General features: G+C 51.1%; 1 protein-coding gene across 2 annotated transcripts in view; it reads right to left on the reverse strand.

Annotated features, from left to right (window-relative positions):
- ERBB2 (erb-b2 receptor tyrosine kinase 2) overlaps window positions 1–18,623 on the reverse strand; it is a 51,747-nt gene extending 33,124 nt beyond the window's left edge. The window contains exons 1-2 of one of the 2 annotated variants that reach the window (XM_014603659.3): window positions 18,297–18,623; window positions 12,370–12,426 (exon numbers count right to left, since the gene is read on the reverse strand). In XM_014603659.3, the coding sequence (XP_014459145.1) occupies window positions 12,370–12,426; window positions 18,297–18,384 (145 nt within the window). In that variant the 5' untranslated portion in view covers window positions 18,385–18,623. The remainder of the gene's footprint in view (window positions 1–12,369; window positions 12,427–18,296) is intronic. The other variant, XM_006275439.4, reaches the window with a different exon arrangement.
- Between the last annotated feature and the right edge of the window lie 4,935 nt (window positions 18,624–23,558).

Here is a 23,558-nt window from a genome sequence, read left to right on the forward strand (position 1 = left end):
TAGTTTGCACCCCCTTAAAAGCACAGTCCTTTGAAGCAGACCTTCTGAGGTCATTCAGAAGCTAGCAGGTGACTGTCCATTAGCCCAGGCTCCATGGGCTAATGTTTAATTTCTATATGGCAGAGCCAGTCAATAGCAACTCCCTTCACCGAGGACTCCTGGGTTCCAATCCTATCTTTGCCAGTATCATCCTGTATGACATCCGTAAGTCACTTTGCCTTTCTGTGCCTAAATTGCCCCATAGGGCGGTGGAATCAACTGGGGTTAGGGGAGCTAATGCTCTTTGCAGCTCCGCTGGATGATGTTGGAGGAAAGCAAAAGATTGTTGGGACAATCCTTGGGCTCCTGACCCCATTACTTAACTGTTCCAAGGCATCTGACAGGGCTGGTGAAACCTGCCAGGGAGCAGGTAGTTGTACCAGGAATCCATGTGTCTCCTAGCTGCAGGTATCCCAAGATCCAGACTCAGGCATGCCCCAAGGACACGTTCATCAGCCTAGTAAATTTACCTTCCAGCATCTGGTTGAGTGGGATTCCAGCAGAGACAGAGTGCCTTGAGGCCATAGCCCAGATAAGGAACTGCTGTGCTAGGTGCTGTATATTCACGTAAGAAAGAGAAAGCCTCTGCCCCAAAGACCTTACAGTCTAAGGATGAACCAGACCAATGCTCTAACTAAAAATGATCCTAGTTTAGTGGAGGAATCTGGGATCCTAACAGAACAAGCCCCCTTCCATATAAAGGGTAGAGGCAAAATTCTAGCCCTGAACATGGGTGAAGTTGGCATCTGACTACAGCCTCGACAAGCAGCGTTCCCTCTAAGCTGCGTGGTGTGCGTGGCTGTGCAGGCACGCCTGGTAGCATGGTATGAGCGCACCTACACAGCCACGCACACCACACAGCTTAGAGGGAATGCTGTCTACAAGACTGGGCTATTGTTGGTATTACCTCAGGAAGCTAAAGGCCATATAGAGCACCATACCCTGGAGTGGGTTGCTGGCAGTGGGAACTTATGCCTTGACTATTTCAACTGAAACTGTTGTGTTGCCCTGTCACTACTGGAGGGGTCAGAAAGCCACTCGGAGCAGGCATGGGTAACGCATACAATATAGGATGTACTGGTACTGGTCTCGATATATCTTTAATTTCAACAGTGTGTCAGTGGGAAAAGCTGAGGGTGAGGGTGAGGCTTGTAGAAATTACCCCTGCTCACCTTCCTCCCTCACACCATTACCCTATCTACTCTCCAGTATTCACTGGTAAATTAAATGCCTGTGATAAATCACTAGCCAGGAGGTAAGATCTAGGCTTCCTGACTGGGAAGGGCACCTCTCACTGCCTTTCCTCCTTGTGCTCTGTCCCTCCCTGCAGACAATGAACAAACACCCAGAAGAAATAATACTATGACTAGCCCTAGGAGAGGAACCCGAATTTGATCCTGCCTTATGGACTGGTTTGTAATTGATCAGATAAGCTTCCTTGGCAGGAAACTGACATCACCAGTCTGCTGATAAACACAGTTGTGACTCTGATGATATGCTGTGGCAGTTAGTTTTACCCCTGATTAGTTCGTGGGTTGGAGAACCCTACAGCCCCCAGCTCAGCTGGGAAACCCCAGCATCCCACATCCCCATCCTGACCATGATAATCTTTAGGAAAACTTTGCTGTTCTCTTCCACTCTGCATTCCACATGCACCTCCACACACCTAAGGCTGACAGCTGAGAGGGAAGGATAAGAGCCAAGACCAGTGAGAGGTCATCCACTGGGAAGGCCTTTCTGATATTGGACTGGATTTTTACAGAGCCAAGACCTGGAAAGTCCAGACAAACTCCCCATATCCCTTCACTCATCTGTCCATCATCCCAATTCTCTGAGAGAGGCAAGCTTCCAACATCGAGCCATGGAGAAGAACTATGAGGACAGAATGGTTCCTATCAGCCCTTCTGACTCCAGCACACATCCAGGTTCCAGGAGAGGTGCTACCATAACCTTTGTCCTCTTGGCTGCAGTCGAATGTTTTGCTGCTGCTACAGTACACTGCAATGGCTGAACTCTGCTGTGCATTTTCCTCTACTGGAGCAGGGAGGGACAGTTGCAGACAGGGTACTGTAGCAAAGGATCAGGCATCTGTCATTTCTGCACAGGTGCATCTGACAGACTCCCAATTCACCCATGTGCAAGTAGATTCATAGATTCATAGATGTTAGGGTCGGAAGGGACCTCAATAGATCATCGAGTCCGACCCCCTGCATAAGCAGGAAAGAGTGCTGGGTCTAGATGACCCCAGCTAGATACTCATCTAACCTCCTCTTGAAGACCCCCAGGGTAGGGGAGAGCACCACCTCCCTTGGGAGCCCGTTCCAGACCTTGGCCACTCGAACTGTGAAGAAGTTCTTCCTAATGTCCAATCTAAATCTGCTCTCTGCTAGCTTGTGGCCATTGTTTCTTGTAACCCCCGGGGGCGCCTTGGTGAATAAATACTCACCAATTCCCTTCTGTGCCCCCGTGATGAACTTAAAGGCAGCCACAAGGTCGCCTCTCAACCTTCTCTTGCGGAGGCTGAAAAGGTCCAGTTTCTCTAGTCTCTCCTCGTAGGGCTTGGTCTGCAGGCCCTTGACCATACGAGTTGCCCTTCTCTGGACCCTCTCCAGGTTATCCGCATCCTTCTTGAAGTGTGGTGCCCAGAATTGCACCCAGTACTCCAACTGTGGTCTGACCAGCGCCCGATAGAGGGGAAGTATCACCTCCTTGGACCTATTCGTCATGCATCTGCTGATGCACGATAAAGTGCCATTGGCTTTTCTGATGGCTTCGTCACACTGCCGTCTCATGTTCATCTTGGAGTCCACTAGGACTCCAAGATCCCTTTCCACCTCCGTGCCACCCAGCAGGTCATTCCCTAGGCTGTAGGTGTGCTGGACATTTTTCCTCCCTAGGTGCAGCACTTTGCATTTCTCCTTGTTGAACTGCATCCTGTTGTTTTCTGCCCACTTGTCCAACCTGTCCAGGTCTGCCTGCAGCTGTTCCCTGCCCTCCGGCATGTCCACTTCTCCCCATAGCTTTGTGTCATCTGCAAACTTGGACACAGTACATTTGACTCCCTCGTCCAAGTCACTGATGAAGACATTAAAGAGTATCGGTCCAAGGACCGAGCCCTGCGGGACCCCACTGCCCACACCCTTCCAGGTCAAGACCGACCCATCCACCACGACTCTCTGGGTGCGGCCCTCTAGCCAATTCGCCACCCACCAGACTGTGTAGTCATCCACGTCACAGCCTCTTAACTTGTTCACCAGTATGGGGTGGGATACCGTATCGAAGGCCTTCCTGAAGTCTAAGTATACAACATCCACCCCTCCTCCTGTGTCCAGGCGTTTCATAACCTGGTCATAGAAAGAGACTAGATTGGTCAGGCACGATCTGCCCGCCACAAACCCGTGCTGGTTTCCCCTCAGCATAATTTGCCCTGCTGGGCTCTCACAGATGTGAGCCTTGATAATTTTTTCAAAGACTTTACCAAGGATGGAGGTGAGACTGACTGGCCTATAGTTGCCCAGGTCCTCCTTCCTCCCCTTTTTGAAAATGGGGACCACGTTAGCCCTTTTCCAGTCCTCCGGGATCTGGCCCGTGCGCCACGAGCGTTCGAATATTCCCGCCAGTGGCTCTGCAATGATGTCGGCCAGTGCCTTCAGCACCCTTGGATGGAGGTCATCCGGGCCTGCCGACTTAAAGGCATCCAGTTCTTCCAAGTGACTCTGCACCACCTCAGGATCTACGTATGGAAGTCTGGTGCCTTGCTGCTGCCTCTCTACAACCCCAGTGAGAGACTTGTCGTGCCCCTCACTTAGGAACACTGAGGCAAAGAACTCGTTGAGGAGTTCAGCCTTGTCCCCCGTCTGTCACCAAATATTTCTGCCCATTTAGCAGGGGTCCTATTCCTCCCTGGGCCTTCCTTTTACTCCCAATATATCTAAAAAACAATTTCTTGTTGTCTTTTACTTGGGTTGCCAAGCACAAGGCACTGAACCAGTTAAATCCCACTCACTTCTGCTCATGTAATAAGTCACACTTTTTTAAGCCAAGCCCAGTTAGCAAATGCTGATGAAAAAAGTCCAGGCAGAAAAAGCTGCTGGACTGGAGGGGAAGGAGTGTAAGGAGAAGGAGTGGCCTTAGCTCAGGGCTCATCATTTCCAATGGCATCCCAAGCAAGACACCCACAGATCCCTGATCATCTGCTCCTGGGGTGCTGATGTCAGATAGCTCTAAAACCCTTCTCCGGTGGCTGGTGTTAAGTGTGCACAGAGAGGGGGCGGGAGGCAGACTGCGGGGAGGCTGGCAGGAATTCTCTGCCAACATCTCAGCGGGGGGAATTTAAAACAAAAAAAGGCTTCATTGTTGAGACCTGGAAACAAATAAAACCACTAACAGCATTGCCTTGCCAAGGAGAGGCAACCTCTTAAACTAGCCCAGAATCAGGCTGTGGCCCCACACTCCCGACTTAGAGGGGATCTGGTTTTGTTTGCTGTGTAGTCAGCCTCTAGCCCCCACCCTGCTCCTTGTCTGCTCTGAGCACTGTTGGATGGGCAGGCTGGGAGGGGGAGGTTCACAGGAGAGGCTCTAGCACAGCTAACTGTAGGAAATGAGGGGGAAATGTAGAGCAGCTGTTAGGGCTTTAGAGACTGCAGTTCAAGTCCTTGCCCTGCCATGGATTCCCAGTGTAACCTCAGGGAAATCCCTTAGCTGCTTTGTGCCTCAGTTTCCCCACCTGTGAAACACCCAGCCCTGCCATCCACAGGTGTTGTGAAGGTAACTCCATTAAAGATTGGGAGACACTCAGGTAACATATACTCTAGTCTAGATCAAATAAAATGGCTCTTTCTGGGAGGTGGATGTTTGCCCAAAGCACAAGGAGAAGAGCTGAGAACTAACAAAATCACTTCACCTGGGTCAGCCAGCAGCTATAGAGCTCATCACCTCCTCTTCATGCCTGCTGCACTAAGGTAGCAGCAGGACTGGCTGGCTTCTGCTGGAGATATGAGGGATCACAGGCTGTCTTGCACTTAGGAACCCTTGCAGATCCATAGCTACCTTCTGTTAGCATCTGTTCAGAAGGACAGGATGTTTCCCTTACCAGCCTGGGCTGCTGTCAAAGGAGGGCTCCAGAGCTGCGCTTCGGTTTAAAGAGTCACGGAGGAGAAATGCTTTATGATATGTGTAGAGGAAAACATGTGCCTTTGCCCCTCCACAAAGCACCCCCGCTTGATTCTTGGGCTGGAACACTATGAAAAGACAGGGGCAGTTATATATCAGTGTGACGGATCACCTTTGGGGTGCTCGCCATGTGGCAGGGGCTGCAGTAAGCCAGGACAAAGCCAGCAGGGAAGGCAGCCAAGTGAAGCCCCCGAATGTCATTTTAAGGGGGAAGGTGTGTGGCGGAGCACCTTTGGGGTGCTCGCCACTTGCGGGCTCTCACCGGCTTTGAGGGGAGCCTGCTTTGGAGGAGCAACAGGGGAAACCTCCCCCAGGAACTATTTTAAGGGGGAATGTGTGTGGCAGGGCACTGTGGGTGCCTGCCGCTTTAAGAGAGGAGCCAAGCAGCCAGCAGGTGCTTGATTGTGGCAGCCATGTTAGACCTCTGGCTGCCTGCATGCACAGGGCAGCTGGCTGCTGGCAGCCCAGGCAGTAACATCACCTGGCTGCAAGGCTCCATGCAACATCCTGGCGATAAGGGCACGAGCTGTAGGGGATGGCTAGGAGGCTCCTGGTCCTGGGCATGACCTAAAACTGCACCCTGCCAGGAGTGGGTGGCCTGGTGGGACTCCCAGTGGTGTGGGAGCCCCCAGGAAATGCCAGGCCAGTTATTACCCTGGTGAAAGGCAGGTTGGGGCGCCTTAACCCCTAGCCCTCACCTTGGGGTGGGTAATGTAACATTGGAGGTAGTTGGGCCCAGGAATGGCTACGACCACCTGAGCCCACTGGGGAGGGAAGCCCTGTGGCCCCAGTGAGGGGGGCAGAGATGAGGGGCCCCAGTGAAGGGGAGTAGGCCTAGATATGTCTCCAGATGCCTGAGGCTGTAGCTTGAGTCAGAGGCCAAGTAAGGAGGCTCAGTCCAAGATATAGGGGTGAGTCCTGACCCCGGTAAGTCCTCCACTGCTGGGAGGCTGAGTGTGGGTCAAAAACAAGACCTATAGTTGAGCACAATGGCCTGCTGCTCCGGGGTGGGAGTGAGAGTCTCCATGAGACCCTGAAGCACCAGTCGTGGTGTGAGTTGAGAACGCCCCAGTGAGGGGTGGCCCTAGGAAGGAGGGCAGAGAGTAGGGACCTCAGTGGGGGAGAGGAACCAGAGGGCTGGGAGCCCAGCATGTTTGAATGTATAGAGTTGCCCCGGGAAGGGGCCAGGGCAAGCTTAGACCCGGTTGGGTAATTGGCTGGCCACTACCCTGGTGAGGGTTGCGGGAGAGGCCCAAAAGATGGTATGTCTGCCACCAAGGTATGAACTAGGTAAAGCCTATGGCCTAAGGGGCCTGCTCCAAGAGGGAGCAAGGCAGTATAAGCTGTTGATGCGAGAAAGAGACCCTGTGAGAGAGGGTGGAGTGTGTGAGGCCCTCGTGAGAGGAGGGCAGTATGAATGTGAGCGTGTCCGAGGCCTGACAACAAGGCCTAAGCTTGGTCCAGCTGTAGGTCGGGAGCACTGTGTCATCTGGATGCCATCTGCGAGGCTTGGGCTGCGGTGCAGGGAAGAAACAGAGCCGCAGATAGTGCCCCCTGGCATTGGAGTTTAAAACCAGAAAGGTCCATTCAGATCCCTTAATCTGGCCTCCTGCCTCAACACAAGGCAAAAATGCATCCCCTGATTCCAGCATCCAACCTTGACTGGGGCTAAGCTGGGGCCTGACACTTCCTGTATTAAGATGCAGATGAGACCTGGTGGCTCACACCCAACAGTCCCAGCACGTCAGATCCTGGGCTACTCCAGAACACCATGAGTCACCCTGTGGCGGGAAGCAAGGGTGTTGGCCCCCGGGGAGCTGCAGCTGTTGACAGAACCGCTCTTTCAGGTTGGATGCGTTTTTTAAAAAGAAAGCATCTGATGCAATGCTGCCGAGCCTCCGAACCCTCCCTGTCATCTCTGCCTCACCTACAACCGCCCAGCCTTATTGCTTGGCTGCAGCTGTCCCTTTGCACTGCTAGTGGTGTACTCTCTGAGCACCCAAGGTGCTATGTGCCATCAGGGTGCCTGGCATCCTGTGTTCCAACAGTGCATGCCCCATGTGCCAATCACAACATTATGGCATGTGCTCTCCAGGTGTTGCAGCATACCATCAACCTCCATGACAGAGAGCAGATTTAGGCTAGACATCAGGAAGAACTTCATGATAAGGGTGGCCAAAATTTGGAATGGGCTTCCAAGGGATGTGGTGCTCTCCCCTACCTTGGGGGTCATCTGACCCCAGCACTAGGCAGATGATCTGTTGAGGTCCCTTCCGACCCTAGCATCTATGTAATCACCAGCATAGATTAATAGATACATAGGGAACCAATCCTCTATGGCTTATACTGGCCTCCCTGGAAACCAATACTCCTCAAGATGAACATACAGATTGTCTCAGGGTCGCCATCCTTTTAGCTTCCTCTGACCAGAGAGAGCTTCCTCCCTCAGGACGCTACATCTTCAGTCCCATCTCTCTTTTCCCAATCACTGCTGATCTAACTTTGTGCCCTCATGCACATAATATCTGAGCATCTCACAAGCTGTTATGTTTGTCCTCACAGCTCCCTGGCGAGGTAGGGAGCAACCTGGTTTGCAGAAAATGTGCTCAGGGTCATACAGAGAAAGAGAAACTTTGGCACTGCAAGGAAAGAACCTGGGCCTCCTTGGGCCCAGACTAGTGGCCTAACCTCTGCCTCTCTCTTCATGCAGGGAAAATAAGGGTCTTCCCTGCTGGGGCAGGAGGAAGGGGGAAGACTGAGCTCCTAATTAGGGTTGAGCCTCACTAGGGAGGTTGACCACTAGGATGGTGCAAGGGTAATACTCCTTTAGCACATGCATGCTTCTCTTGGGGGAAGGAGCCAAGTTATATCTGAGCCAATGGCCGGCTGTTCCCCGCGAGAACTGAGCAATGGTGGATGGGGTAGATTGGCGTGTGGCCTGCGGGGCCAGGGGAGAGTCTGTCCTGTTCCTTCCTGGCCTTTCCTGCCCAGCAAGAGAGACAGCTGCACTAATGACATCTCATTCCCAGTGTTTAATCCGCAGCAGGGACTCTACAGTGGACAATGGCCTGAAAGGGCCTCTAATAAAGTCAACTCCCTGCAGCCCAGGCATTCTCTGGATGTCTGTGCACAGTCTCCCAGCAACGGACAGTAGTAGGCCTCGGGCCTCTGTGGCCCAGATCAATGGAAAGGCCTGAGTCGGGAATGCATATCTGGGCCTTGGGGGAAAGACAGATTAAAATTCACTCAAGCCTCTCAGGCAAGCCAGCAAACCGGCTTGAGATGTTCCCAGGCAAGAAGACTGGTCCAGGAGCAGCAGGATGTGTAGGAATTGAGAACCCCTCGGGATCCTCTGCCCAGTCTCCAGGCCTCCATGACCCTGTTTTTCCCTAAAACTGCTTTGTTATCCTAGAGGGCCTTTGCTTCATATTGGCCCTCCTGGTACCTGGGGCACAGGTTTCCACCCTTCACCATGGCCTGGGTGGGACGGGCAAGTGCAGGTGTGGGGAGAACACACTGGACCAGCTCCCAACTTCCCATGAGAGACAATCGTGGTTCCTGCCTATGCCAGGATCTTTGAAGCTACAGAGCAGCTAACTTCAGCCATGTCTTTCATTTACATCCCCCAGCATGCTAGAGATACCCTCCCCCTCTTCCAACATTTGATCCTTTCCCTTTGAAGCAGAAGCCCTGATTGGCTCAACCCTCTGAGCCCTTTCCACCAGCTGGGGAACTGGCTTCCAAATCTGATGACTGGAGAAGTTTATATTCATGTTCCTTTACCCTTCATCAGAAGATCTTAAAAGTTCTTTCCATGTGGACAAACCCCATCTACACTCCTGGGAGGCAAGGGTGCCTGTGTTGCCCATCTTGGCCACGTTAAATTGTCATTACTGCTGGTTTTCAGTTGCTGCCTAAAGCCACAGCATTTGGTAGGTGGGGAAACTAAGCCATGGAGCTGATGCAGCTTGCCAAAAGTCATACCACTGGACAGTGGGAGAACCAGAAGCAAAACCGTGATTCACAACACATGAGTCCATCCCCATCACTCCTGCCTCCCCTTCCATAGCCATGTGGAGTCATTCAGTTCTCTTCTCCGGGGCCTAGGATTAAGGGAAGCATCTAGGGAGGAGAGGGAATCTGAATCCCTCACTACTGAGATAAGAGGGTGCAGGAGGGGCAGCAGCTGGTGAGCATCAGGATTCGCTCAGGGTGCCCCGAGTCCCTGATAATAAAAAGCAAACTGCATTGTCACACATGCCAGAGTCAGGCCAGTATTCGGGCCTTTGACCTTCCCCTCATTCCCGGTGGGAGCTCATTGGCTTCCTCCCCAGATCACGGGAACCAGGATTCCATTCGCCAGATTCCTGACGAGCTCACGCATCGACTACGTGACTTTGCAGCAGGACAACGGATTCCTTCCAGGCTGCGTGGGGAGGCCTGCGAGGCGCAGGATTGCAAGTCAAGGTTGCAGATCTATGCCGAGATGCTGTCTTGCCTTTTTCTTTCCCTCTCTTCTCACCTTGCCACAAGCTGGTTATTCCAGACAGAAACTCCTAACGACCCTTTTTGATTCCTAATCCAAACAGTCCCACTCTTCCCCCCTGCAGCGGTCAATTATGTATCTACCCCTCCCAGCCTTTCGCCTCCGTGCCCCTGCTAAGAAACAGATCGTTCCCCAGGCAGCCAGACAGCTTGACTGACAGCTCCCCATGTGCCAAGCAGCTGCCCAGCACCAGTCTGCCTTGTGCCTAAAGCCATCTGAGTCTAGCAGCCCCCCTGCCTGCTTTGAGTCATGGAACATGTCTGTGAAGCCTTCTTCTAAGCTTCCCCTCTTCCCAGGGAATGGGCTACAAAGTCTGCAATTAAATGTCAAAAAACAAGGTCAGACCAGGCAGAATGGAGGAGAGTGTGGGTTGCGTCTCTTCAACAGCCATAGATTCTGCTTTGACTCCCAACCTGAGGCTTATCATCATCTTCTCTCCCTTTGCCCAAGCCCCGTCCTGGCTCAGTACCTTACTCCACATCTCTTCTGCTACCCCTCTCCAGCCTGTCCACAGCACACTTGCTGAAATCCTTTCCCTCTCCCATTGCCCTGGTCAGCTGGACCATTTGACCTGTCTAAGACCTCAGCTAAGCCTATCAGTGTCTGACCTCTTCTGTGCAGAAGACAGGGTAAATATGCACCTTACGGACTAACTAAATCAGAGATGTACAGATGAGCTTTCATGACCCCAAACTCACTTCATGTGCAGACACTCATGCCCTCCCTGTGAAGGCTGGGGTGCTGTGGGGAATTACTACTGGCAGCCCCCTGTTGTGTTGTGGTACCATGATCTACAAGTAAACAGGCAGTGAGTAGAGTCATGTCATGAAGGCAGGTAGCTGGGAGTGGCAGCAAGGCAAAGGCTTGGCAAACAAGCATTCATGCAGTGTGCACTCCACCCCTGTCAGATGGGGAAGCTAGCAGGTCTGGCTACAGATCTTTAGTTTTCCCTCTTCTAGTTTTTATTCTTTACCCACCCCTTAGCCAGGGTAGACTCTGCTAACCTGCTAGCTCTGCAGCTCTGCAGACCTGGCTGCATTTCCCAGGACACTCTCCCAACCCAGAGCCCTCTGTGATAGAAAAGACCATTACATCAATCCCTTCTCACCCCAGCCCCCCAAGAAGAGGGAGAAAAGAGGGTTGCATGGGATTTTTCTAAGTTTTACTCCCACCAAGACCTGAAGAAGCAAAGCAGCAGGAAGATCATCTTGTGAAACAAGATTAAAATTCACAAAAGAATAAAAATAGTGACAGGACACTAAAAATCAAGAGGCTGGAGAAACTCACTCCACCCCAGACTTGTCTAGCCTCCTGGTTCCCCACCTATCATCCAAATAACATGCATAAGGGAAAACAAACAGGGGACCACCTACTCTTAGGTTAGCAGATTCCCCATTGTCTCATGGGTAGAGCTCAGAGCCTCTTTGTGGGGCTGCAGTCACCAGAAACCAACCTTCTCATATAGAGTACTTCCTTCCGCAACCAGAGCCTGGTCTTACCCACAAGACATCACAGCCTTGCTGTTTCCTCATGTGGTACCTCATCCCTGCTTGGGCTGACTCTAGAGGGGCAGGGAAGAGAGGTGCTTGCAGCAAAAAGGAGTCTGCCACACTGCTGCTTTCCCACCTGGAGAGAGAGGGCTGGAGGGGAAGGGCAGATAAGAGAGAGGGAGACCAGACCGAATGCACAGAATCGGAGAGGTGAGGGGCTGGGAATAAATCAAGAGCCAGAGTGGATAAATAGAGGCAAACCAATGAAGGTGATGAGAGTTTTTAGCCAAAGATCAGGAGGGTTTGGCCAGTGGGAAGTATTGCGTGACCCACTGGACACACCCCACAACCAATTCTGGCTCCAGCTGAGCTGTCTGTCTGTTTCAGCGGCAACTTGGAAGGGGAATCTGTTTCATCCCCCAGTAGCTCTAGGCAGCAGCTTGTAGTAAGGTCTTGCCTCCCTGTCCCACCATATTGATTGCCTCCAATAAAGCTGATTTGCACATCTATCACTGCCCCAGTAGCTGAAGGATTACAGAAATAAAAGCTCTACTGTGGCTGGCAGCTTGAGGACATCTTCCTATAGGCCTTTGTTTTTGGGGCTTACCATCCCAGCACCTATTACTAGATCAGGCTACTCAGAGAAGTGGTAGAATCTCCATCCCTGGAAATGTTCAACAGCAGATTGAACAGACACTCGGCTGGGATGGTGTGGTCAGGGACGATCCTGCCCTGAGCAGGGACCTGGACTAGACCTTGTATCTCCCTTCCAGCCCTACTTTCCTATGATCCTACAATCTGAAAACCAAAAACCAGGCAGACGAGAACCACCCTACTCTGTTGCTAACGCTGGGCCAGCGGAGAGGGGGTGTTAACACAGATTAAATCTGCAGCAAATCAATTTTCTCTAGTCCCAGCCTGTCCCTCAGCCAGGTGCTTTTGGTGAAGATTGGGTTTGGGTTCCCCTCCTTGGTGCCTGGGTCTGGGAGCCAGGCCTGCAAAGCACAGCAAGCAGGGCTCTCCAGAACTCAAGAGTTAACATTTAACAGCCAGTGTTGGGACTCAGGGGAGGCTGGAAGCTCAGGAGAGGTTTGAGAGCCTTGGCGGGAGTTTAAAAGTTACCTTTAAAAGAAGGTGGGCCATGGGTGATTTGCGTGTGCTGCCACAGCTCTCCAGGGACTGGGGAGATAAAAAGAAAAATAATCAATGCCAAGGACTGGCCTTCTGGGCTTGACCCTGCTCTGCCCCATCACAGAGGAACCTGTTTTCCCCTGTTTCCCCTCACCCCCTAACTTCAAGCACTGAGGGAATTTCAATGCAGGAATTCCTTTCAGACACTGAAGCCTCTTCTTGTACTCTATGCAGAAGGACCTGGGGCTCTTGAGGCTATATATCATTCCCTAGAGGATTATAGGAGCCAACCCAGCAAGCATGGGGAATGCTATTTGACCAGAAGAGCTCCCAGAGCTTGGCTGATACACAGATCAGAACCAAATGTGTGCAGCTGTATGCTGCCAGTGGAACAATCCTGGCTGGGGAGTGTGTTGTGTGTGTGTGTCCCTGGTTGCATGGAAAGCAGGAGTGCAAAATCAATGAGTTGATACTTGCAGTCAAAGCTCAAGGTCGAAAATCCACCTGCTAGCATAAGATTGCTGAAGAATCCCAGAGAACAATGGGCTACTGAAACTAGGATGGGGCCCTCCCTGAGGCAAAGGCCAGGAGAACCAAGGTCCTGTGACTAGGGCAAAGTTTTCAGAAGGGTTTCACTCAGAGTTATTCCAGGGGGGTGGGGCAGTGAATCCCCAGGCCCCGTGCTTTGGGGGGCCCCATGGATAGTGCTGTACAGGCCCCGCCACGGCCTCCGCATGCTGCCGGTTCCATGCTCCAGCCATTCACCACCACCTGGCCCCGCACGGACTGATATACCCCAGGCCCCACACACCCCTAGGGACGGCTCTGGTTCTACCCATAGCAGCTCCCCCATGGAATGATGGTGGAATCCACCCCACCTCTGCATGGGGACCCTTCTGACCAGCTATAAATATATAGCACAGTAGAGATTTCTCAAAGCTAAACTTGAGAACCCTGCTAACCTACACTGGACTTCCCCAAACCCTATTTGTGCAGCATTTTGAGGAGAGCAGGTCTTTGCTAATATGGGAGGAGAATTGTGCTGGAGGGCTGTGATGCAGAGGGAGCACCCAGTTTTAGCTTGATTGCCTGACTTTTAATATGTGATCCACAGAGAATGAGAGTGGGTGGCTTTTACCTCAGACTGGATCCAAATACGTGTGGAGCATGAGTACACATTTTACACAACATTCATTTTAAAGGGGAATTGCTGTATTTACCACCTCATAATCTTTAATGCATTCACCCATCCCAGCTCTGCAGAGGTCTTTAAGAGCTTAACTTCCATGGACTTCAATTGAAGTTAGGCACCTGAAGACCTTTGAGGATCTGGTCCAGTGGTGGGGATGAGGTAGGGCAGGGAAATGAAATTGGTTCTCTTCATTCCCAGGCTAGTATCTATGTGTAACCCTTCCTCTCCAGCTCTTGATCAGGTCTTGGTATTCAATGGAGTCTCAGACAGACGTTTCCTAAGGGGTGTTTAATGGATGTTCACTGTCCCACTTGCTGGATAACCTCAGCTTTGGTACCTGAACAAACTGGGTTGGGTGGGCCTCTTCCCCTTTTCCTGCTGACCAAGCATGCCAAGAAGCAAACCACCACTTGGGCCTTGTGATGAGGTGCAAGGTGATATCAGAGAGGGAGGGTGTGTACATGGAAAGCTCATTCTGCTGTTTGCCAGGCTGGCCTGGGGATAGCTCAGAGGTTATAGGTTCCAGAGCCATGTAAACCAGGCAGCCTGTAAACTATAGGGGCAGGGAAATGCAAGCTGTCATAGGCATCCCACCTACTCTCTATCAAGAAAATTCAGGGCTGACCATGACACCACATCCTAGCAGAAGGAGAAGTACATCTGGACCAGGTATGTGCTAAGCAGGGCACTTACAGTGTCCAGGACACAGGCAGGACACAGGTGCTGAGACCCCTCCCTTCATCCACAGCATGAAGATCTCCCCTTCCCTCTTCTGCCTTCTCTGCTACCTCCCGAATGGCTTCAGGGCAATGATGGAGCTGGGGTGGAGGGAGGTATGTACTCTGTCCCTGGTCCCCCTCTCCTTATGGCCTCTGTACACCCCTTGCAAGGGAATCCAAAGCGAGGAGAAGGAGCAGGGCTTGGCCATTAAACTTGTTCAGGAATGTGAGGCAGCCCAGTTTCCCGGCAAGGTTAGTCAATGATCAATCATTAAAGACTCACTCATGCAGTCAGCACTTTCACAGGAGGCAAACAGGCCTCTCAGGTATATTGGTTTTAAATGCTTCTTGCACACAGAACCTGTTCAAAGCCCTAGATGACTGCAAGCATCTGCTTAACCCCAGGATAGGGTAGCAGGGGGTGATCTCCCAGCATGTGCCTCAAGCACTGTAAATAGCCTCTGAAGCTAAATATGTTTTATGACAGGGAGGGAAGTCCAGCTTTTCAGCTTAGCCCCCTCTGATAAGCCTACTAACAGGGGGTCCAGTGAGCTCCAATGCTTTTCCAGTGGGAAGTGGCCTGAGGGTCCATATGTTCAGTTCATGTTTGCCACTGCAAAGCCATCTGATCATAGCATTGTTGGAGATCTGGGATGGATTCACACCATACATCTAGGAATGACAAGTTGTTGTCTGCTACACAGTCTTTCAGCCAAGGGTTTTTTCTTACTAGGTTCATACAGCACTGAGCACCATGATCTTAACTGAGGCCTGTACATTACCCTGCATAATAACAATAATATCTGTTGTTCACTAAAATCTAATCAGCGGACTGGAGGGCCTGAATTGTAGAGATGGCCTATGTGAACAAGGCTTCCTAAGGGGGGCACCTAACAGGCTGCAGAATTACATTCTAAGAAAAAACAAGAACACCATCTCTCCAGACCAGAGGTTGGCAACCTATGACCAGAGGACCAGATCCAGCTTACTGGATCTAACCCGGGGATATTGGGCTTCAGTGGCAGAGGGTGGTGGAGACTTCACATGAACTGCTGCTAGATGGGTCTTAGAGTCTGTCTGCCTCTGACCTGAGCTGGGTCTTCAGCCTGCAAAGGCTGCCAAATGCTGCTGTAGACATTCAGAACCAAGGTACTAGGCAAGACACAGAGAACAGACACAGGGAGAAAATCTGAACCTGTGGGGAGGATGTGATTCAACAGGTCTTTGTATACATCTAACACGGGTTCTTCCAAAGCCTGCTGACAATCTTGGAGAGATCTAATGTATTCCATTTGTTTACATGCCCTGACCTCACAAACAGGCACAAAAAAACTTCAGACAATGCACATACATAAATAAAAGAGATTCACCCCAGGGGTCAAACTACATGTAAACCTTGCAGTCACGCCCAAAGTAAATGGCCTGTGTGCCTGCCCCACATCCTACAGGTCAGGCTCAGTTCGTTCAGACCACCCACTGTCTAAAGTAGTTTTGCAGCAGTGACTTTGTAATGCTATAGACTGAGGGAGTTTCTACAGGTGCCTGAGCTGTGGATACTTGAACATGAGCACGGCAACCTGTATATGGGACCACACACAAGCTGAACTCCATCCAGAAAGGACTGGAGCTAATGTGACTTTTAGCCTCTGCAAAGACCTTCCAAAAAATCTCAGATCAGGCTTCTTAATGCCAGGAGTGTTAACAGCATGGTGCTGGTGTTTGCTTTGGAACCCTGTCATTCTGATCTCACCAGAATATCCCACATTCCCCACACGGGTTCCCTTTCATGGGGATTTGATGTGGCTGTTCATGTAAGATATTCTCTTCCAGGTAAACATGACAAATCAGGTTAGCATGTGAACTAGGGAAAGTGACTTACTATCAGGTGTTTGCTAGGATCTCACCAGCAGAATAGGATGGGGTGTGGACAGAGAATGTGTATGAGAAAGAGAGAGGCAGACAGACACACCCACAGGGAAACCCAAACAGTGCTCTTGCAGCAGTAGGCACTAGGCAGCTCTCCCTCTGAACCATAGCAAGCAGGGGCATAGGCTCTGTCTTTCAGCTGAGGTATCAAGCTAATTTACCCTTACTTGATATAATATGGGAATCCTGTGGGATTCTGCTCCACCCTTCAAGAGCAGGTGTCCTGACCAAATAAATTCTGCCAAGTGAAATCCTGCTCCCTCCTGTGGATTCCATTTGAAGGAGTTTTCCTTTTACTTCCTGTCAAACTCTTGGGTAGCCTTCTTCTGGACTGTGACCACCATGTCACCAGGGCCAGCCTCATGGCACAGCCTGCTAAAGGATATAGACTATCTAGACTCCTTCCACGAGTTCCAGCTAGCCTGGCGCAAGTAGAGGCAGAGCTTTCCCTCAGCACAGAGAAGGTAGGACATAGGGAAGGCTGGTTGTAAGGCTCTTCTGCCAGGACTACACCTGGCAAAGTCTAGACTATGAAGCAGCTCCACCCCAGCAGTGGCTGCATCACCATGCAGTGAGGTTATTCTTGTACATGTGAAGTCTGTGAAGCACTTCAGGATGCCAGGTCTGACACAAAAAACTATTCTTTGAGGCTCAGGGCCTGTTATCACTAAATCGAGGGTATTACAGAGCTAAGAGAAATGGGCATCAAGTGGATCTGCCTAATCTGCCAGTCCTGCCCATACCCAGCTAAGGAATCAGAAAATGCTCATGACTTGTTTGTTGCCTTCATGAGGTAATTCTTACCCACCCCTTTCCCCTTCCCAGCCCTACCTGCTAGATTGCCTTTCTCCTCTCCCAGGGTGAGAATTGCCCCAACAAAATGTACTTGTAGCCATAAGGCCGCAGCCTCACAGCATTCAGCTGCCATAAAGGGCTTGACCCAGCGGGTAGGACAGGTGAGGTGGTAACAACACTGCCATCTGCATCAATGCAGAGAACCCACACCTTTGCCATCTAGCTTATTTCCCCATCAGGTGTTTTGTAACCTGCTAAACAAACACCTCTTTCCAAGCCTGCTGCAAAGCCCAGCTAGAACCCCACACTCCCAATTTTGCAAAGTAAACTCCTCTCTGGGTTATCCAGTGGCCCAGATGCGACCCTACGGACACCGAGCTAAATGCAAGTGTATGTGCCGAGCCGCGTAGCTCATCCAGCACCTGAGAGGCGATCCAGCCGGCTCCTACCAGTTAGCCACACTCCCCTTACTTCCCGCACGCAGAGAGCAAAGAGTGCCAAGCCTGAAACTTTAGTGCCTGCCTTATATTGCTTTTTTTTTCTGCTCCAGAAGCAAAATCGCCGACCGACCAAACAATAAAACCTCCCTCCACAGATCCGAAATGTCTAAGCCACCCTCTGCCTCAGCGCAGCAGCAAAGGAATGAAAGAAACCATTTTAAAAACCAACTCCGTCTCTCTCTCCCGGCCCCGCACCGCGGCCAGTCCCAGAGCGACTGCAGTTCGCTCGCTGCCTTCACGGTCACGTCCGATTGTGGCATGGTGCCGGCACAGTGAGACGGGGGTAGAAAAGCAGCGATCGCCCTTTTTGGTTGGGGTATGAACCCCACGAAACAACACTGGAGTGGCGGCTGAAGCGGGCGGGATCACTGCAGGGCTCGCGGGCCCTGGTCAAGTTCGCGGCTCGAGTAATTGACCAGTTCTTCTCCTGCCCGGCTCCCGGCTCCCCTCGCACTTGGCTCTTCGCGGTGGGGAGTTTGTTTTCTGCTTTTCCCGGCTAAATCTTTGAGGAACTTCACCGCGATTCTTCCCGTGGGTCTGATCTCTGCCTCCACGCGAGTTCCATGAACTTTAGCAGAAGTTTTGGGGGGTTGCTTTCCACCCACTCTTCCCGCCCCCCCCGGGGGTGCTGGAGTCCGGAATATTCAAGATCCAGAGCTGCTGCCTTCCTTCCCTCGCATCCCACCGGCCCTCTGAAGTTTCTCCCTTTCCTGAGCGTCCCATTCCAGTTTCCAACCCCCTCCCCCATTTCTTTCCCCCCTCCCCTCCGTTTCCAATCTGACCCACCTTCGGTGCTCCAGAAGCCTGGCAAAAAAGAGGCTAAAAGCAGCCCCATGAAGAAGCAGCAGCTGCTGGGAGAGATCATCGTTTTCATTGCAGACTCCAGCCCATGGCTTCTGGCAGAGAGAGGGGGGTCCGGCCAGGAAAGTTCGCGCGTGTGTTTTCCCTGCTTTTGCAAGCTCAGAGACACACCACTTTGCTACTGCACTTCCTCCTCGGGACGTGCGGCGCGCCCCTGAGCTGGATTCCAACTCCCTTGGGAGTGGTAAGGCACTCCGTGCCTGCTCTGTGCCAAGACCATTGTGCGCCTCCTGGGAAAGCAGCTTCTCCCTGTGCTGCCGCTTCAGGGTCAGTCCGATTTCACTTTGCTCTTTGCCTCTTTCGTTCCTTCTCAGCCCAGCCCGGGCTGCCCTGGCACAGATCTGAGTCAAGTGAGAGGTGAAGAAATAGGATGACACTGCAGCCTGGAAGGGCTGATCTCTGCCTATGCCTTGGTGGGGGGGAAATCTCTTTTTCTAGTACCCCCAAGCTGGCAAACAGCTCTAGGAATCACTCCAGGGAAAGACAAAAGAGAGTGTAAGGGAGAGAGGCTTGGCAGATGGGTTTCACTGCCATTCTGCAGGCTGAGGTTGAGCAATGGATTTCCAAAAGAGTGCAGTTCCCAAGACACCAGTGAAATACGTACCTAGGTTTTCCAGGGGGGTTGAAGGCTTTTGAAGGGGATGGGCTTTTAAAGGCTTCTCTCACTGGGAAGGGTTGGGCCCTGGGCCCAAATTAACACCAGGATCCTTTGAAGAATAGGTGTAATGCCAAGCATAGGCATTACACCTATCTGTGAATCCCAGCCTGTCATCATCTTCAGTTGGCTGTGAGGGTGCTGAACCCCTTCAAAAGGGAAGGAAGGTGCAAGTGTTAGGATACTCTTGGGCTTCCTATCATAGGAAGCCCAAGAGTCATAAAGACAGGGCTAGAAGGGACCTCTGGAGGCTATCTGGTCCAACCCCCTGCCTATCTTAACCATCCCATACAAGTCCTTGTCTAGCCTGTTCCTAAAACCACACAATCAACCCAGCTGCACAACTGCAAGGAATATTGCCCAAAGACACCACAAACACCTTAACCTACCTCATGTAAAGCAAGAGGATGTGGGCTGCCAGTGTCCTGTGGCCGCCAGGTTCCCTATTTTGCTCCAGTGTGAGACTATAGTAGGTAAGTCACGTAAGGGTTGAGCCTACGTTGACGTGCAAAGATACCCAGACTACCATTAAACAGCTTGGCTCACAATGAGCTCTGTGCAGCTGCTCCTGTACAGCAAGTTTGGGTATGTATACACTGGAGAATCTGCCATGTAGATGCACTGTGATCCAGTCCCCACTCTGTATAGATGGACAGTGGCACTGCCCTGCCACACTGCAGTGTAATAATTAGCAAGGAAAATTGTGGGGTACTTAAATATGATGGCACCAGCTCCCATATCAGTAACTTCAGCCCCTCAGAAATCAGACTGTCTGTTGGTGCTTGCCGCCTTGTCCCTCCTTCAAGCTGTAAGAAAAATAGTCTGATCTTGGAGTTTTTAGCATCTCACATCACCACTCCTGCCCCTGATATTTCTTAATTAGTGGCATTTCTTGATAGGAGAAATAAGAGTTGTAAATTGCCAGGGTGGTGTTGTCACAAGGAGATTATGTGGAGATGACCTCCTTACACTCCAGAATCCAAGCTTTCCTTAAGAGGTGTTTATGGGAATGTGAAAAAGTCTTCAGATCCTGGACTGTAAATAAATGCTGATCTTTGCTTGAATTTGCTGAAAGTCTGAAACAAAAGATCCATGGGGTGTGAACTGCCCCTTGCTGCCTGGTGTTAGCTCTGAAGTCTGTGGATCAGGGCTGATACATTTTACTTTGTGTATTCACTGTTAATTATGTTGCTGCTGATAAGGATATCTGAGAAAGGAGAAGGGTGAAAGTATAAGATCTGTAAGTGGCCTTTTGTTCTGACCTCTCAAGGGGAGGAGTTTGGTCTGTGGGTGGAGCTTGAGAGGCTCCCAGGATGGATTTCTTGGCCTATTCAATCCCTGATTGGTAGATGAACCAGCATCAAGATCCTGAATCTGAGCACTGCAAAACTTTGTGAAAAGTCAAATTGGATTGAAACTGAGCAGCAGAGACCTCTCTTTGCTTCTGGGTGAGGAAATAACTGGTACTACTATGGGCTGGATGCCATGGAAAAGTCCTAATTAGGATAATGAAGGTAAATTTGGATAATCAGTAAGGCCCGTTATGGCCTGAAAATCTGTGGAAAGATGCCTTCCAGCCTGCCCCATCTCCTTACCTTGCCAGGAAGAAAAAGGATCCTATAAAGTCGGGGCGGGCAATGATTTTGGGCAGAGGGCCACTTACTGAGTTTCGGCAAGCCATCAAGGGCTGCATGACAGGCAGCCCAGGGCAGATTAATATGAATTTTCTAAATTTTTTAGGGGCCCCGCGGGCCAGATAAAATGGCCTGGCAGGCCACATCTGGCTCCTGGGCTGCATTTTGCCCACCCCAGCCATAAAGTGTTATGTGAGAGGGTAGTTCTAGCTCACTGAATAGAGGGTGTTAGCCTGCGTTGATTCAGATTATCCAGACATGAGCGTGACAAGACTAAAAGCCCCAAGACAGATCAGTTACTTTTGCTGCTTATTGTTGGAGTTCTTTAGGGAGTCAGCATTCAAGTGCCATTCATGCACTCAAATGGGCCAATTCCAGTGTGGATGATGCTCTCATAATGTTGCCATTCCCCCTGATTTTTCAAAGGACTCGTAGTGGTTTTGCCCCAAGGCTGAATTTGGTCCCATATCCAGCTCTGCCTTCTAAACTTCAGCCCTCCACACTGAAATGTAACTGAGCGCTGAGCCAAGGAGTTGTCACTTCCTTACTGCAGGTTGCTTAATTTAGTCAATGCAGGTGACTGGGAGACAGGACTCCCAGGTCCCATACTGGGATCTGTGCCATACCCAACTGGACCCCTTCAGACATGTCACTTCACCTTTTTAGGCCTCAGTTTCCCTTGCTCTAAAACAGCACAACGGATCTTAAATACAGGAGACTGTGAGGCTTCATATTCTAAGGTCTTTGAACGTGGCGGGCAGAAGGCTTCTGAGGGGTACAGTATCTCAGAGTTATTCTTCTATATAATATACTGTATCCCAACTTAAGAGCAGCCTCTTCAGTTTCTCGGTACAAGGAACTGTTGCTAGTTAATACTCTTAAGATAATGCGTATGAGAAGAGCCCGCTAGTTAAAATCCTAAATGTTTCCACTAGCACAGGGTAGTTTGGTTATGTCCTGGAACGTCTCTAAAGTACATGTGCGAACTGGATCTGAGTGGATATTGACATGATGCTGCTGCTGGGAATTTGGTGCTTACTGCTTGGTGCCTGTCCCCAGCCTGAAAAGACTAATATGAGGAGCTTGCTCCCTTTGGCAGACCTCACTTCATTTCCTCATGTAGCTGGAAGTTGTCATCCGGGCTACAATAGACTGCCACAGTTCTGTCTCTGAGTTGAAGGAGAGCACAGGGCAGGGGAGGGTGGTTTGGGGGAGGAGTTGGGTTGACAGATTACACCCCGGGGAGGAAAATCTTGGATGAAGGAGGGACTATTAGAGAATGAACTCCATTCAAGCCTCTGCCGAGCCCTTCAGGCAGCCAAGAGGAGAAGAAAAAAAACCCATCTGTTGTTGTTGTTTTATTTATTTTTTCTCTCCCTCTCTTTCTTGCAGCAGTTTGAAAATGGGAGGGAAAAGAAAGAGGGGAAAACAAGTTTATTGCTCTGTGTTCTCTGTAATCTGCACCTGATAACAGCCAGGCCCTGCTTTACAATTGCAGCAATTGTGCTTTGGTTGAGATGTCTGTGTGTGAGTGAGCAGAAGCAAGTGGAGTGCAAGGACTGGGAAGGAAGAATGAAGGGAAGGGGAGCCTCTTACATTGGGGGGGAGGGTTAAAACACAGTTGCATCTTGGAGGGTAGCCCAGAGTGAGCTTGGTAAAGGATGTTAGCTGATTTGAAGACAAAGAGTTTGGTCCCATCTAGCATTGCAACTGGCTCTCTCTTTGTCAGTGATTTTACAGCACTGTTTTGAAAGGAGTTTCCATGATGGAAGACCCATAGCTCACTTAGGCCTGGATAGTTTCAAATCAAAACCTTCTGCCAATTTGGCATGAAGGCACCCATGTTATCTTTCTTAGGCCTTCTTTACACACAGAGTGGTACTTGAGGATTGGTCTGCCTGGAAAAGTTTGCACCTATTTTTACCTAAAATGGGAGTGGGTAAAGTCTGGGTCGCAGTCCAGATCCGGTCAGTAGTGGACTCCATTTCCCAGAAGCCCCAGCCCAAGTAGCTGGGGCCAGTTTCCATGGAGACCCCAGCAGCAGCCAGGGGCCAGGGTTTCGGTGGAGACCGACCCCAGCAGCGCCAGACTCTTCCTGGTGGGAGGCCTGGAGGGGCTGTGCTGCGGGTGAGAGTGGGGCAAGCTCAGCTGCTGCCACCTGTGTGGGGCAGGCAGTGATGGCAGTGGTGCTGGGAGGAGCTGGGCCAGAGCTGTGATCCACTGCCTGCACACCCCTGCCTGGAGCATGCAGGCAGCCAATTGCAGCTCTGCCCTGGCCCTGCACCCTGCCAGTGCTGCTGGGGCCAGTCTCCATGGAAACCCTGGCCTTGCACTATCACAGTGAGGCTGTTGCTGGGGTCTCCATGGAAACTGCCCCCAGCCAGGCAGGCTGCTTGGAAATGGAGTCTGGTCACTAGACAGATCCACCATTTTGCCCACCCTGACCTAAGATGCGATCATGAGCCAATTGCACTAAGCTTTGGCAAAAGAGCATGTAGATGCTTTTATTTCAATTTAAGCTCTATTATCTGAGTTTAGCTGAAATTGATTAGGAATCAGTTTAAACCAAACCGACATAAATTCCTCTTCAGCCAAAATGTGAGTATCCACGCTGGGTTTTGCACCCATTCTAATATTATAAAAGCCCAAGTCTGTCTGTCCATAATGCTCTAGTCGTGCTCTGATTGGCTGTCTCAGCAGCCAATCAGAGTGCGCTATACAGAGAGGGACAGACAGCAGAGCGCTGCCATGACAGTGGGGACTGAGGGGAGTGGAGCTGGCCTCGCCCCCCTCTCTTGCGCTCTGGAGGCAGAGGGGGACGATGGGAACCAGAGCTCCACCATAACAGAGGGGATGGAGTCCCCCCCACAACAACAGCCGGCAGGGAGGGGATGTGGC

This window comes from Alligator mississippiensis, chromosome 4 (genome assembly GCF_030867095.1).
Source record: "Alligator mississippiensis isolate rAllMis1 chromosome 4, rAllMis1, whole genome shotgun sequence".
NCBI classification, from domain to species: Eukaryota; Metazoa; Chordata; order Crocodylia; family Alligatoridae; genus Alligator; species Alligator mississippiensis.